Here is a 15,024-nt window from a genome sequence, read left to right on the forward strand (position 1 = left end):
AATGTAAGGTTGGCAGGGAGGGGGTTAAATCTGTCCCTGCCAGCAATCAAGGTGTGGCCATTCCCCAATTAGGTAATTGCATGCTAATTTAATGGCAGTGGAACTACAGTGACAATGCAGTTATTATTGGGCAGCTAGCAACTGGTAGGGCAGTACAGTTTCCATACTTTGATGACACGCCAATGGTATCACAATAGTAGGAACTAACTGACACAAATGCATGCTGTAACCCAAAGCAATGGCATGGTACCATATCATTACCAATACCACTGTAACAGGATTACTGGGCATTAGTCATTCCCAATCCACTGTGTTATAGTTACTGGCATTATAATGGGGTCCCGTAGGATTGTTTCAAACTTTTCTGAAGCCATTCTTCATTATCACAATTATCTTTAATGTAAACAATCCACCAGATTTAATTACGATAGAATTTATCTTACAGTCTGTCATGGACGTTTATGTAAATTCCCTTTTGATCTGTTAATCCAATAAAAGGCACTAACAATCAGCAAATCCCAGAAACACAGATAAACCAAGGCAATAAGAGAGATTAAATTATTTTCTAGGTGGTTCTTAGAACCAAGCATCATAACAATTGGATCAGCAGTTCTCCAGACATGTGTAATGTCATTTTGCATCCACAGCGGTGGAGTGGATGTCCTTGTCATATAATAAGGAGCCATGTTGGAAATCAATAGAAAATCGTGGGCACATCTCAACTCAGCACTACAATGATCCAAAATATATTTGCATGCAAACAAGTCTTTAAATCAAGAGACAGACTCTGTTCCAAATATAGCAGCAATTGCCTGTTTAGGCTGCATGATGGGAGATATTATGCTGCCCACTTCAAACCTGAAGGTGAACGCTGGTAAATTTTTGATAAGAGGACTTTGAGTTGTCAGAATATGATGTACTGGGACTATAGCAAGTATTCTATAACCTAAATACATTTATTACTTCAGAAAGTTAAATGAAGTCTTTCAGACAGGTGCTCCATATATTATATAATCATTTCTTATTGTTAATCTATCGTGAATATCCTTCTACCATCTACCTTGTTTGTGAAATTTCATTTCTTACCTGTTTAATATCTGATTACATTACAACTCGATGCGGTGGACAGAGTAAGAAAAGGTGAAACCCAAGCAGCAGTTTCAAAAGATATAAATGTTGCAGAATCTGCATTGCGTGGATGGCTAAAAGACAAAGAAAAACTAAGAGGTTTTCTAGATAAGACTGACTCCAAAGAGGGCTGCGCTAAGAAAGAAATGAACTGCGCTAAAGAGTGAGACAAGCCTTTGTGTGAATGTGCTGCTGTGAGAGTGAAAGACAGTTTTGGTGTGACCCAGGCTAACAGCAGCCGAGAATAATCGTCCCAAATAAACCGTGGATTCGAGTACTTGCAAACTGTGTGTGAGTCCTGCCTTCATTTTCCACCGTACACTACAATATTAATTTGGCTTGTGGGCATTGTAAATCCTTTCGGGAACAAAAATACCAATACTGATTATAAGGCGAAACACAAATAATGCCGTCTCCTAATTATGGACCCCAACAAGTGCATTAACGGGGTAACACTGTGTGTGCTGTGTATGACCCTCTTTGGTTGTTCCTACTTTGTTATTTGCCATGCTTATTAACTATTCCAGTACAAATTGGCTGATTGTGGGGAAGTGAGGTGGGGAAGCATATTAGCGTTGCACAGTGAACAAAACTATATGGGCTTCAATGCAATGATAATATAGTTCCTCACCCAACAACAATCATCCTTGAGGAAAAGCTAAATATTTAGTAAACATGGCTAATTTCAGATCCAAGCAGATACAATATTAGAGAGTCATACAGAATATATTAAATATAGGTAAGAAAGTAAACACGAGGAGTGCATATTATATAAAGTAACCCTTTAACGATAGTTATAAAAATAAGAAATAAAGTTATGGAAAGATTAACCCTATGAGGAAATACTATATTATCAATGGTCAGTTTTTAGAGGTCTGAAATCAATTCAGACATGGTCACAAATGGGATCATCCTTAGGACCAGTTTATATTTCATATGGGTTCCTGGTGCGCCACTCCCTCAAAGTTAATGAACTAGCTTTTGCCAACAGCGCCATCTGCTGTGTCAATATTTGATAAGCATTTTAAAATATCTTTCAATACTGATACTGAACCAAATTCTATACAGTTAACTTTGTATGAAGACCCATTTAATAGCTTGTTAAAAAAATATATATATATTGCAATTAACCATCTGCACACTTGAACTCTCCTAACGTGACACAGTGTTCTGCATGACTTGTGTGTGCACAGCATGAGATTGGGCAGTACATTTTTATTTTGAAAAGTAAGCACAAAAACACATATCCAGCTACTACCCCAAACTGTATTTTTTTTTCCTGCTAAAAATAACAGACTAGTCTTTGTCTAGCAGACACAACCCAGTCACTTTTCAATTACTTAGTCTATTATATTATAGGAATAAAGCTGTCCAGCCTCTGCTCAATCATTATGTAATTTCATTTGTGGGAGGTAATGGACTTGTGCCTTCTGCAGAGATTACTGTTCATTATCTTGACTTAAACTGACCTGAAACAGGGAGATGCATCTTTTATATATTATAGGAATTCATGTCAAGGATTCCAATTACATAATACATTTTAAAAGCAGTTCAATTAGTTTGAGCTATCTCTGTGACAACACAAGCTATAGTTTATGAGAACATATGCCCATTTTTAAAACTCCTGCAGCTGTAAACAAATACGTGTGATAAAATGTAATGCGTTTTTGTTGTTGTTGTTGTTTTTTACTGCTCAGAAAACAATTGTTTGTGTAAAACACACCCTTTCCAAGATCCACAGCTCTCTGCCTCGAAGCACCAACTGCATGACAAGATTAGATCGTTTTCGAGAGAAAAAAAGGAATTTGAGGTGTGTCTTTTCTGCGGGCACTGTGGTTTTAGAATAAAGAAGGGTGCTGTTTTTCAGAAACAACTACACTGAATGACGTATCAGAAAATAATATAGTATAGTTGTTGGTTACGTCATGGCGGATGTATAGATTTTTAGTTATCAATTTCTCATGGTTAGTTATAATTAAAATATTGTTCAATAAAATGGTATGGGGGGTGGGGGTCTAACTGAGAAATCCACAAATACAACACGAAATGATTTATTTAACTACAAATGCTTTATTTTCATTATGTGTTTCTATAAATTACCTTTATAAAAGTTTGGTCGGAAACTTTGTAATTTATTTAGTTTATTTTCGCCTTTCTAAAAGGATGCATTATTGTGTTTAATCATGAATGAAAAGTAATTCTGAACAAACCCGCCTTTTCCAAAATAAGTTGTACTCCGATATTGGTAAAAAGCTGTTGCATTCAAATTAAACTGGCGTTCGTCCATTTACGTTCGTAAATTACAACTAATACGGTAAGGAATTGCTACAGGTATTAATTACAGTACTTTCTAAACAACTCTTTTTAATAAAAATAAAAAAAACAGCGACCTAAATTGAATCAGTAACATCTTTATTTACGTTTTTTTATTTCATTATTCTACTCAACACCACCACAGAACCCGTCGTCTCGACCGAAATCTGCTTTCTCTTTGACGTCAAGCGGGTGGCAACAGGCGTCTGGCCACTCGAGAACGCTCCCTCTGATTGGACTGTGTCTCTCGGCCTGCGCCGCCATTGGCCAATTCGTGGCTTCGGAGCCCTACATTATTCAGCTCAGGATACCATTTTGTTGCACACAGGTTAAGAAGAGGACGGAGGAGGTTGTATTCTGTGATTTAATTTTTTAGTCCGCGAGTAGTTTTTCGACCGATATCAAATCATTCCAACTTTATTATATCGCGTATTTTTTCTAAAATACATCATTTGTCGAAATATTGCGAGGGAGAAGCCAGAGGGAGCCGGTGAGTGTTCTTAAGGTTTTTTTTTTTTCCAAAAGTTGTGTTGTTGTTGATATACCGACGCCATATTTAGAAGCCGTTTATGTCTTTGTTTTGGTTTTCAGCTTCGTGCGACCTAGCTTTTTTTTCCCCCCCATGCGATATTTGAATGCATTTTATTAACAAACTAGCTGTTCACAATGAATGTATTAAAACTCATCTTTAATAATATATGCAAATACTAATGTATACAAATTGCAATTCTGTAGCGCTGTTTGCTTGGTTGTGGGGTGTATTGTGTGAACTGGCATTTTCAGTATCGCCCTACATATTAAAAACGTTTCTGTAGAAACAGAAAATAGGCAGTTTTCCTTCCATCTTGGAGTGTTTATATCCGTAAAGTTCGTCGACCTCGGGAACACTCGAGACTCGCGGTCGGTAGTATTCGGATTCATGGGTTACAAATGAACACGAAAGTCCTGGAAGAGTATTTGAGATTGGGTTTATTTTAAATTTACAGGATTAGGTTTGTGGCGTCCCCGTGGGGCGAGGAGATTGATGTACGACTCGAGTACACGGTTTAACACCAACTTTCGGCACATGAAAACGAAAACCACCGCAGGACTGAGGAGATCAGAGAGAAGTGGAGAGATACCAACTTCACCGACCTGGAGCCAAACTGGAGACAAAGTTTCACGAAAGGAGGAAGTCAACAAGCCCTGCTTCTTCACGATAACAAAGAGGTGAGACTGGCACAGCTGCAGAACGCCTTGCCTTGTTGGGCGGATGTGGGGGGAGGAGGGTCTTGGGCAGACCACGGCAGAAAAGTCCTTTGTTGCTGGCGGATATGACTGGTAGTGGTAATGTTTGAGTGCAGTGGATCCCGTTACAGCTGTAAATAACTATTACTGCATATGCACTGTAATGTATACTTATAATTGTCACTGGCTGTTAAATTCCTAGATTTCACAATACTGTTTTTTATCATCTCTTTAGGTGACATACAGTATAAGCAAAAATGGGAGGTGGTGAGAGATACAACATTCCAGTTTCCCACCCAGATCACGACACTCGGAAGAAAAACCATCATGCTGACAGACAGCAGAATAAGAATCAGAACATTGCTGCAATGAGATTAGCTCATGCCAAGAAGGGAGAAAGGGGCCAAAGCTGGTACCCTCTGATTCCTGATGCACGGCAGGCTGTGCAGATGGAAAGGAAGAACACTGTTCGATTTGCCACTTGCAACCAGAACTGGGATACAGCTGTATCCCGCTTTAATGCGCTCTTTAAAGCGCAGTATAACCAAAATTATGCTGGAGCCAAGTTCAGTGAGCCACCGTCGCCAAGTGTTCTTCCTAAGCCACCAAGCCATTGGGTGTCCATCTCTGTGACGCCTTGTGATCATAGAGAGATCATGACCTTCCAGCTGAAGACCCTACTTAAAGTTCAGGCCTGAGCTTTAGACGATTGAAATTGATCCAAGGGTATTGACTTGTACAGTGCTTGAAACTAATCAAGTCTTTCTTCAGTAGTGGTAGGCAGAATAAGAGTCACCTTTTAATGAGATCTGCTGTAGCAATTAGCAAAACCACTTTTGGAAGATCTTGCTGCAATATGCACAGGTTACACTTGAACATATGAACTGCGGTCTGTAACTAGCCGTGTCCTGTTCTATAGACTTTGCACTGCAACTCTTGTATTTTTTTATTTTAAATTTGCGCTGAGCGCACTGCACTATAGGAGTTGCATCCGTGCTGGTCTTTAGACGTTCTGAATTGGCACTATTAGGTCAGTCTGTGTTCAATTTATCAATGTGTAGTCATCCACAATTCTGTAGTTCTGTCTTTTATGTAGAGAATCAATGTTGTAGTTTTGTGTTTTGATTTTTATGGGGCTCAATCTAAAGTGCCATATTAACCAGTTCAGTTACCATTGACTTTTAAAATAATTTGAAATACAGTATCTTGCAGCATTTGGGTTTTTAGCTATGAATAACCAAGTCAGTGATTTCAGTTGTTTACATATAAAAGGTCTCTTAGGTTTGCTTGCCAATATCATCACTGCCCTGTCTCGTGTTTTTTTTTTTTTTTTTTTTTCTTCCCCCAGCTCACACTTGTTTCCATTCATGCAAGACAAGTGTTATCTAGGGGAGACTCAATTACTTTCTCTCTTTTTTTTTTTGATAGCTTCACACCTATTTTATTTGCCCAGATTGACGTGTCTTCTAATTTTGAGCCCTGTAAACCGGATTTTGACCATTGTAGCTTATTTGGCCATTAAAAAAAAATGCAATCCTGTTAAGAGCCATGTAAATAAGTGTAAAACATGTAGCATATGTATTTTGTGCAGGGATATTTACCTGCTGGATAAAATATTTTTTACTAAGAACACTGAATGTAAAAGTCAAAAAAAGGATGTGACTTGGAAAAATACTAAACACATTTTGTAAAAAAAAAACAAACAAAAAAATAATTTAAGCACAAGTGTCAATGCCCTGTGCACTGTGTAGTGTAACTAATGATCTTGCACATATTGTTTTTATTTTTTTGTAAGATGTTTTTTTTATTGTGTTCAGTGCAAAATATTATTTTATTTAAAAAAATAAAAGAAAAAACTTACAGCTGCAAAAAAAAAAAAGGTTTTGTATGTATGTAACAGAAACATTAATTTGTATTTTGCTTTGTATGTGGCTAGTCCAGTGTGCTGCTACTTTTTACCAATTTACAGGCACAAGATACTAAATTTTCAGTTTTATGAAATACTGACTTTTTCCAAACCTAAATTAAAGCTGCAACACTATAAATAAATTTGGCCAGAGAGGTGTTTGTGGAATATTTGTTCCCCCGATTCTCAGGGTAGTATTCTGAAACTAATTTGATTTGGGTTTTCTTAAGCAACCATTAACTTGTTTCTGAATATGACTGATTATGGAAGTCATCCATATTTTCAATTAAGTGGAATTGATAATGATGGAAATTTTATTTTAAAACCATGTACAGTATCTTTTTGGGGAAAAAAAAAGTAATATTAGCTGACATACTTTGCTTAAATGTTTTTTTATTTTATCAGTTCATACATACAAAACCTATAGCCCTTAACTGGCAGCTTTCATCTAACTTGAACTGTGAAACATTCAATTGGCTGCTGTTCAAAATAATTGGCTTTTAATTTGGATCCCTTTATCTCTGACATCATGTGAATGTGCTTGTGCCCTGAAAATGAATTAGTGATTTAAAATGTGAATCTCACACAATAAAATTAATAATTGACTGCTAAAGTGAATAAAAACCCTTTTCCCCCCTAACAGTGTTGTGGGTGTATTTTACTTATTTTTCTATCATAGTAGAATATGTTTAAGACAGGTGTGTATTGACTGTGTGACTGGTGGTACTAATTTAGCAAGTTAAGGGTTTCATGAGGACTCAAATGATTAATTTAGTAAAGCAAATTAAATACTTAGTTCCAAATAAGTGCCATTTAAGAATACATACATCCACAAACATATTTTAAGACTCCCAGGATGACCTACTGTATATATAAGTACATCAACTCTAAACAAAAACCATAACCATCACAGCTGAATATAGCAAGGATCGCAACTTGCAGTTTCTTATAGAAATCAAGCATTGTCATTTGGTTTGCATGCGAAAACACGCACCAAGAAGTTTTTCCTCCCAATTAAACCATGAAATCATTGGTTCTGGGCACCCTGAATTTGTCACAGAATTGTTCATTTTGACAGCATTCAAATAACCTTTGACTTGTATAGCAATCAAAGATAAAATAATCCTACAAAAAAAAAAAAAAAAAAAACAGGAAAAATGTCACCACATTTTATTAGATTCAAAAGTAAATCTTGGAATACTGGAAGTGATAACATGACCAGTACCAAGAGACTTAACAGCATTTACAAACAAATCGCACTGGACAACCAGTTTCTGACAATCTTTGGTTGTCAAACTAAAGCCACAGCGAAATAAATTGATTTTTACTTGGAAATGAAGCCACAAACAAAAATGGTCAACTACTGGATTTGACACTTCATCAGATGAGAAGGTTAAACATATTCACACTATTTCTGCTAGTTTCACAAACCGTGATAAGGGCCAATATTGGACACCTTAATATTACCTTAAGGTAGTCCAAGACCAATTCTAATCTGGGTCTGTAAAACCAGCTAACAAACGTGTGTAGCTCCTGCATAACTACATGTGTAAATTGGTCAAGATGCATAAATTTTGTAGCTTTGCTAGCTGTGTGTTAACTCAGCAACTATTCTAATTCCGTAATCCAATCGTCGCCACCCCCCCCCCCATTATTTAGAAGGAACTGAAACAGCTATGCAAGACTTTCTATATTCCATTTAATAAGTCAGAATACACCAGTGTTTCAATTACTTGATGCATCAGAACATCCCCCCCCACAAATACCTTTAAACCAAAACAGTAGAAATTCATAAAGACAACACCACACAAGAGGAAGCATGCATATAAACCACTGCCAAGCAGACCTTTACTGAATGTAGTTACTACAAAATCTTAAGTTTCCTTAAACATGAGACTTCTACCACAGGTATTTACAAACCTTTTAGAAAGAACATAAGTGTGCATGTATCCATTCTGAGTTTTAGCAAAAACTAAAAACAAAATACACTTTCACTTTATACAGGTTATCAAAATGAGTATACAGCTGCTTTAAAAATACTTGTTTTACCATGTCATACAGCATACTTACTATATTTTGAGATTTAACCTTCGTCCTGCCAGTTGGAGATTGAGTTATTCATCTTGGACCAACAGTTATTTATGGTTTCAGCACAAGAGTGTTGCATTTTATTATCAAATTCACATTAAAACTCCCAAACTGTCTTACAAGGTCCATATACAAAAACAAAACAAGTAATTTAAGGATTACCATTTCAGGAATACCAAGGTGGGCACAAAATTACTTTTTTGGGGAGGAAAAAAAACAAAAACTTAATTTTCATTGGAAGACACTAATTCCTGGTTGTATATGGACCAGAAGCAACAGCAATTATAAAAATTAAAACTGCAAAATACTTTAGATGACCCATGGACAACACCAATCCGAGAGGACTAAGAATATGCCGAGTTATATTTTCACAAAAGTAGAAATACTTATAAAACAAAGTTGACCACTATAATATGTTAGTGTAGCATGCTGTAAATGTCTGCTTTAGATTCATGGGAGCCAAAACATTTTATACAGCAACTTTGTTAGTTGCCCCACTTCTCTGGATGCTGAAACATGAAAAGCAATACTTCAGACTAAAATAAACAGTCTCACCTAAATAAGAAAAAAAACTTCTGCAACTGATCTACGTGGGGAAATCTGGTACAAGATGTCAAAAACATTTTATACTACTTGCATCAATTAAACCAAAAAACATTTAAAAAATAAAAATAAAAAACCCAAACCAACAAAAACCATACATTATGCAAGCCATTATTGAAGAAAGCGGTCTAATGGCCACCAGATTTCCGACCAGCCCATGACCTGGATCTGGAGCGCGATCTAGACTGAGATCTAGATCGAGATCCCGATGGCGATCTCAATCCGGAATCCTTCTGAGATTTAGATCTTGAACGGGATTTTGGTGCCAGGTGAAAGCCCTCTCCGGGTGGGGACAGGGACTTTGATCTTGAATGTGATCTGGCCCTGGAGTCCTTCTTGGCTTTCAATCTTGATCTGGAATGAGATTTAGATCTAGAATTTGACCGGCTGTAAGAGCGATTGTGTCGTCTGTACCTAGGAAAATAAACATGTTCCAATTAAAAACTTTAAACACACACTCCAGGGTCCAACACCCTTTAATGAGGATATGAAATGTGATGGAAATTACAAAAACACAGATGCTAAAGTAGAGGATTGTCAATCATGAGTTAAGAATTATATAACAGAGGTCGCGTTAACGCAAAATTTTACGTCCTAGACGCAAAATAAATCCATTGGATGGAAAAAAGCTTTGCAATATAACAGCATTGGTTACGGTATACTCCAGTCCTGCAGGTAACAGCAATAAGCCTTATATTTGGCTTTGCCAGAAATATTAAGGATATTTACTTTTAGGCCCTGTCCACGCTACATAACCGCTCTCTAGAACTGTACTCAAATGTTTTAATTAACCCAGCTCAAACTTTACTTGCCACACTGAAGTACCGTTTCAGGTTTAGTCGGGCGTAGTGCTTACACACACACTAATGCTATTAGAATAGTTCGGTTACAGTTCCTAGCAGCGAAATGAACAGTGTAAATTAATACAACAATATCCCACAATGCACTGTGTTTTATTTTAAAATAATGTGTTATGCCCCATATTAATAGAGGTCCATATTGCTAAAAAATAAAACAAAGTATTTTGAGAGAGAGAGAAAACCAGTGTCAGGCTGATGGATCCTTTACAATAAAACAAAATACCTACCTGTCATTTTCAGGGCTTCTGCTTCGTCTGTGTTTTCCATAGGATCTACTATTGTAGCTGAAACAAAAATCATAATTAAAGTACCCAAAATGACAGCACATAAAATCAACAAGCAGACACAATAACTAATTACCATCAACATTCCAAATGTTCACAGCAGTTACTAAGGTACAGATTACAAGTGAAGGCAATGTCAGGTTGTCAGCTTCATGAGTAAGTAACCCACATTCACAAATTATATCAAAGTTAAAGGCTTAAAAGCTTTTGAATCCAAAAAACAAAGCCAGTTTGTTTTTACTAGCAAACATACCAAATCATATTTTCACATCTACCTGGAAATAAAAAGCATACTTTCAAATATGAAGTCTGTAAATTGTTTGCTAAAAAAGATGGGGAATTCCATGAGTGGTAGTGACATAGTTTGTACAAGAGTTGGGCCTAAGGTGATAGAAATCACACATCGGTTGAGGATTCAATTCCAACTCAATGGCATTTACGTGGAAGAGGATCTACAGTGTAAAATAATTCTTACTCTCTGGGACTCTCAGACCGCCTTGGCCTTCGTTCAAAAGAACGACTCCTGGACCTTCTCCGTTCATAACCCCTGCTGCGGGAGCGCCTGCGTCTGTCTCTGTCACAATCATCACGTGAAAAACTCCGAGGGGAACGCCTTTCTTTGGTCTTCATTTGTCCTGGAGCTGTTCAAAAACAAAAACATAAACTAACCCATTATTATTATTATTAATGCTTCACAGCCTACTTTCTAAATTATCCAACTGTTGATTCCTAATTTGTGGAGTGAACGTACAGGACAGCTTTTTCATTCAGGACATACTCGATCAACATGATCAAACAGTAATTCAAATACAAAAAAGAATCAGTCTGAGAATCTCATTTATTTTTTGTGCTTCTACTAAATGATTACATACAAGCACATGTAAATTTACTATAAATGTTAAACGTTATTTAAAAACCACTTCATAGAGCTAAAAGACAGACACAGTCAGAAACCACTTACTTTTCCGATCCCCCTGAGCAAACTGGATCTCAATTTGACGGCCACAGACCCACTTCCTGTCCAGGTTGTGAAGTGCATCCTCAGCATCTCGCACATCTTCAAACATGCTAAGCTGTTAAGGTTTTATTTTTTATTTTCTTGAGGGGAGAAAGATCCTAGTGTAACATTATAAACAGTATGGGTTATATATGTATTGTATATACCACTAATAACTAAGAACAATAAAAATTATAATGTATCTCTTCTAGAGGTTGGACAAAAGAACCAAGTTAACACAAAAAGGAAAGGGCAGATTTATTTAGTTGAAGTAGTCTTCTGTTATAGCTAACATGGAATAAAAAAGTAATGCAAAGACTGAAAAAAATAATATATACATATATACACCAGTTAATGCTTATTATGTAACTTTGGTATATTTTACAAAACAAATCTACAAGGATGTACATGTATGCATTTATAAATGTACTTTTATACAGCATACAAATGTACATATGTAATTGATTTATTGTTTTTACAAACTCGTGATTCATATTTTTTGTAGGATACAAAGTTAGGTTTGTTACCTTAAACATGCTTGACTTTCAACTTCATCTTGACCTTTAACTCTTTAAAAACGCTTCCCAGAAGAACTTGGTTTGCTGCTTGGCTTTGAGCAATAATCTTTTTTTCTCTCTCTTTTGCAGACAGGTCAAGGCCTCGACTCCCATTTTGGTTTCTTTTTTTTTTCCCCTTTGTATCTTCAAGCTTTAATTTCTCTTTTTTTTCAACCTTTCCCTTTCTCTTTTTCTTGAGGCCTGATCCTTGAGAGGTCTTTGGCTTGTCTGCTTGTGTTAATTCTTGGACTCTACTCTAAAAAGGTTCTTTCTTACTTTCTCAGTGGGGTCTCCAGTACTGTATCGCTTTATATTGTCTGGGACAACAACAGAAGAAATTTAAGTTAGGAGACAGAATTTGCTGCTTTTTTATGAATCCCCGAATACAAAAAATGTAATCGTTCATACCCCTCCCCTGCACATTTTCAAATTCCCCACCAAATAAGATTTTGTATGACTTAACCCCCCACTCCCACCCTCCCCCCTCCAAACCTATAATAGATTATTATTTTTTTATTTTTTATTCCCTTACTCAGATGTAGCAAAACAGTAACACGTCAAAAAAACTTACATAAGCGACATTGCTTGCAAATACCGAGACTGGCACATCAAAACACATACAGGTATCAATCATGACAGAGTAGTGGTCAAAGACAACCATTAATGAGTTTCCTCATGGGTTCAGACGTTTTTAAACCAGTTTTTGTACACAGTAACAGAGTTAGAAACGTGAAACTCACACTAGCCCTGCACCCAGTTCTGTGTTTCCAAACTGTCATCAATTAAATATAGTATTTAAATGATTTAGCAGCCAGCAGTTTGAGCAACCCCTGTTAAAGATACTGTTTTTCCCTTATAGCTGCATGAACAGCTCTTAACAGTCAAATTACAGACCCGGGTGAGACTACTAACGTGCAATCAGTTCAGAGCAGATTTAACAAGGGGCCTGGTTGTTCAAACTCCTGACACCTGCTGCTTTCAAAAACATACCTAAAGCAAGGGGAGTTCTGATATACAGAACTGGGTGAAGAGCTAGTGGAAATTTCTAACCCTGCACAGTAATAAAGAACAAAAATTATACAAACATTTACAGCCCCCAAACCCTTTATAAAATGTTTACTCATTCACATACACTAGATGATGTTTCAGTGAGTTTACCTATTTATTAAACATCGTAACTTCTGATGAAAGGATATTGAATGTATGCAAATCCTCTTGCTCGGCGAGTATGGTAGTCAACCGGAATGTAGACATCTACTATTGGTCCATAACGACCAAATTCACGACGTAAATCCTCAGACCTAAAGTACCGCAAAATGATAGCAGCTTTATTGAACTTCCTATTATATTATCTACCTAATCAGTGATTAAAAAACAAAACAAAAATGAAATGGCTGTATTTTAAGAGATGAGCATGCAACTTCAGAGTAAGTCCAGTATGTACTCGTTAAGTTTCTACTTCAGAAAAGGTCTTTCATCTATTAATAAATTCCATAAAAAAAAAAAATCACTGTAAAATCCCCAAGTATCCAAAATAAAGTATTTAAAAAAATATATGTATGTTGTTCGTTAATTTTATTACTGTAAGAATATTGACAGAAAACGTAAAACAACAATGCTAGAAATTAAACAACTATCATATTACAGTACTTTAATTGTGTTGATAATCCTGTATGAATTGAATTTACCCGAAGCTATAATCATATGGTCTAAACAGATTTCTGAAATGGCCACATTCGTCGTTGCGTTTCATTCACGACTTTGTTTTTTAAATACCTGCCCCAGACTAAAACCCAGCTGAGATGCCACACAACCAGCCAAACACTTTCTGGAATTACATATCCTGCCAAAAACCACAACCAATTTACCAAACAGGAAACGCCTACAAATCCTGTTTGCGCTTTAGACTCTGTATTCGGGTACAAAGGCATGCACTGCAAACCTTACGTGGCAAGACAAACTGAATGGTCTATAATTATTATAAAACACGTTTCCAACTCAAAATGTGACGTCTTTTTAATTGGTATTATTAATTTTAGTAATTCAAAACTGCAATATTAATGTGAATAAGATCTGGTTTGGTAAAATGGTATCGTAATTAACAGGACCGTATCAATAAACACACTCGGAATTCGCTTGGAGGGGGAGCTTCCATCCAAAGGAGGGCGGCTTGTCATGCTTGCAATGTGTGCATCTTTAAGCCTAGGTGTTAACAGTAAAAGCTAAACTTTAAATTCATAAAACATTACAGCGGGGGATTCCGCTTCTCTAAAATGTCGTTGCCTGGAATGTTTATTTTCACCCTTCCTGCTGCCACGCGTGCATTGCAATAGCGACAGGCGTGCTTTAAAGTAGGCAAACGAGATTCAATTATATTAAAAAATACATTTAACGCCAAAATAAATATTCAAATTACCCCGTGCATGTTTACTTATCTTAAACGTCTCCTCTTTGGATGGATAAATCCTCGTCACGAGGCTGCACAGCGAGGCCTATCCTGGCCTGAGCCAAGAATAGAGGCGCTCGCTCGTGTTTTTTTATTTTATTTTTTTGTACACGGTTTTAATTTCAGTCTAGCTTCCCCGGCACGTACCTGGATTCATCAGATATATTTCTGATAAAGAGCGAAGTGTTTGGAGGCCGAAGGTACCTGGCCATAACGAAATTATTCCCCCAAATTCCCGAACCTCTCGAAGAAACAATCGCACCAAACCAAGCTCCGTCAAACGCAGGGGGAGACAACACGCATGCTCGGAGGAGCTGATCTGGGCTGAAAATGGAAGGCGAGACACGTGACGTTTACTGCAGGCGAGTGCCCAAATTTAGCAATGCAACTTGCAAGTGCAGTTTCTCAGAAGTTGTGTGCGTGGCAAGAAAAAAAAAAAAGTAACGTTGCAGTGATATAGAGATGTTAAACCAAATTTTTTTTTTTTTTTTTAAAAAGGAGCAAAAATAATAAAATAAACAGCACACTTAAAAGTCTTGAATTTGAATACCGTATATTTGCACAGAGAAATGAGTCAATATACACGATCAAATGCATTTGTTTTTAGGGGAGGGG

The 15,024-nt window shown here is 36.7% G+C and overlaps 2 protein-coding genes across 4 annotated transcripts; one reads left to right on the forward strand and one right to left on the reverse strand.

Annotated features, from left to right (window-relative positions):
* Nucleotides 1–3,759: 3,759 nt before the first annotated feature.
* On the forward strand, nucleotides 3,760–6,513 carry pnrc2 (proline-rich nuclear receptor coactivator 2). The gene is made up of 3 exons (XM_041240570.1): nucleotides 3,760–3,931; nucleotides 4,428–4,650; nucleotides 4,904–6,513. The coding sequence occupies exon 3, from the start codon at nucleotides 4,926–4,928 to the stop codon at nucleotides 5,364–5,366; it is 441 nt and encodes a 146-aa protein (XP_041096504.1). The 5' UTR covers nucleotides 3,760–3,931; nucleotides 4,428–4,650; nucleotides 4,904–4,925; the 3' UTR covers nucleotides 5,367–6,513.
* A 1,217-nt stretch (nucleotides 6,514–7,730) lies between these two features.
* Nucleotides 7,731–14,711, reverse strand: LOC121308277 (serine/arginine-rich splicing factor 10-like). 3 transcript variants are annotated; one of them, XM_041240567.1, is made up of 6 exons: nucleotides 14,557–14,711; nucleotides 13,160–13,264; nucleotides 11,371–11,474; nucleotides 10,885–11,050; nucleotides 10,353–10,409; nucleotides 7,731–9,679 (listed from the first exon to the last, which is right to left on the reverse strand). In XM_041240567.1, exons 1-6 carry the CDS (start codon nucleotides 14,619–14,621, stop codon nucleotides 9,394–9,396), a joined length of 783 nt encoding a protein of 260 aa, XP_041096501.1. In that variant the 5' UTR covers nucleotides 14,622–14,711; the 3' UTR covers nucleotides 7,731–9,393. The 3 variants fall into 3 exon arrangements, with proteins under 3 accessions (XP_041096501.1, XP_041096502.1, XP_041096503.1); XM_041240568.1 differs by having other exon boundaries at nucleotides 7,731–9,619; nucleotides 14,557–14,710; XM_041240569.1 differs by lacking the exon at nucleotides 13,160–13,264 and adding an exon at nucleotides 11,934–12,280 and having other exon boundaries at nucleotides 11,371–11,482; nucleotides 14,557–14,646.
* Nucleotides 14,712–15,024: the final 313 nt, after the last annotated feature.

This window comes from Polyodon spathula, unplaced genomic scaffold (genome assembly GCF_017654505.1).
Source record: "Polyodon spathula isolate WHYD16114869_AA unplaced genomic scaffold, ASM1765450v1 scaffolds_626, whole genome shotgun sequence".
Classification (NCBI taxonomy): domain Eukaryota; kingdom Metazoa; phylum Chordata; class Actinopteri; order Acipenseriformes; family Polyodontidae; genus Polyodon; species Polyodon spathula.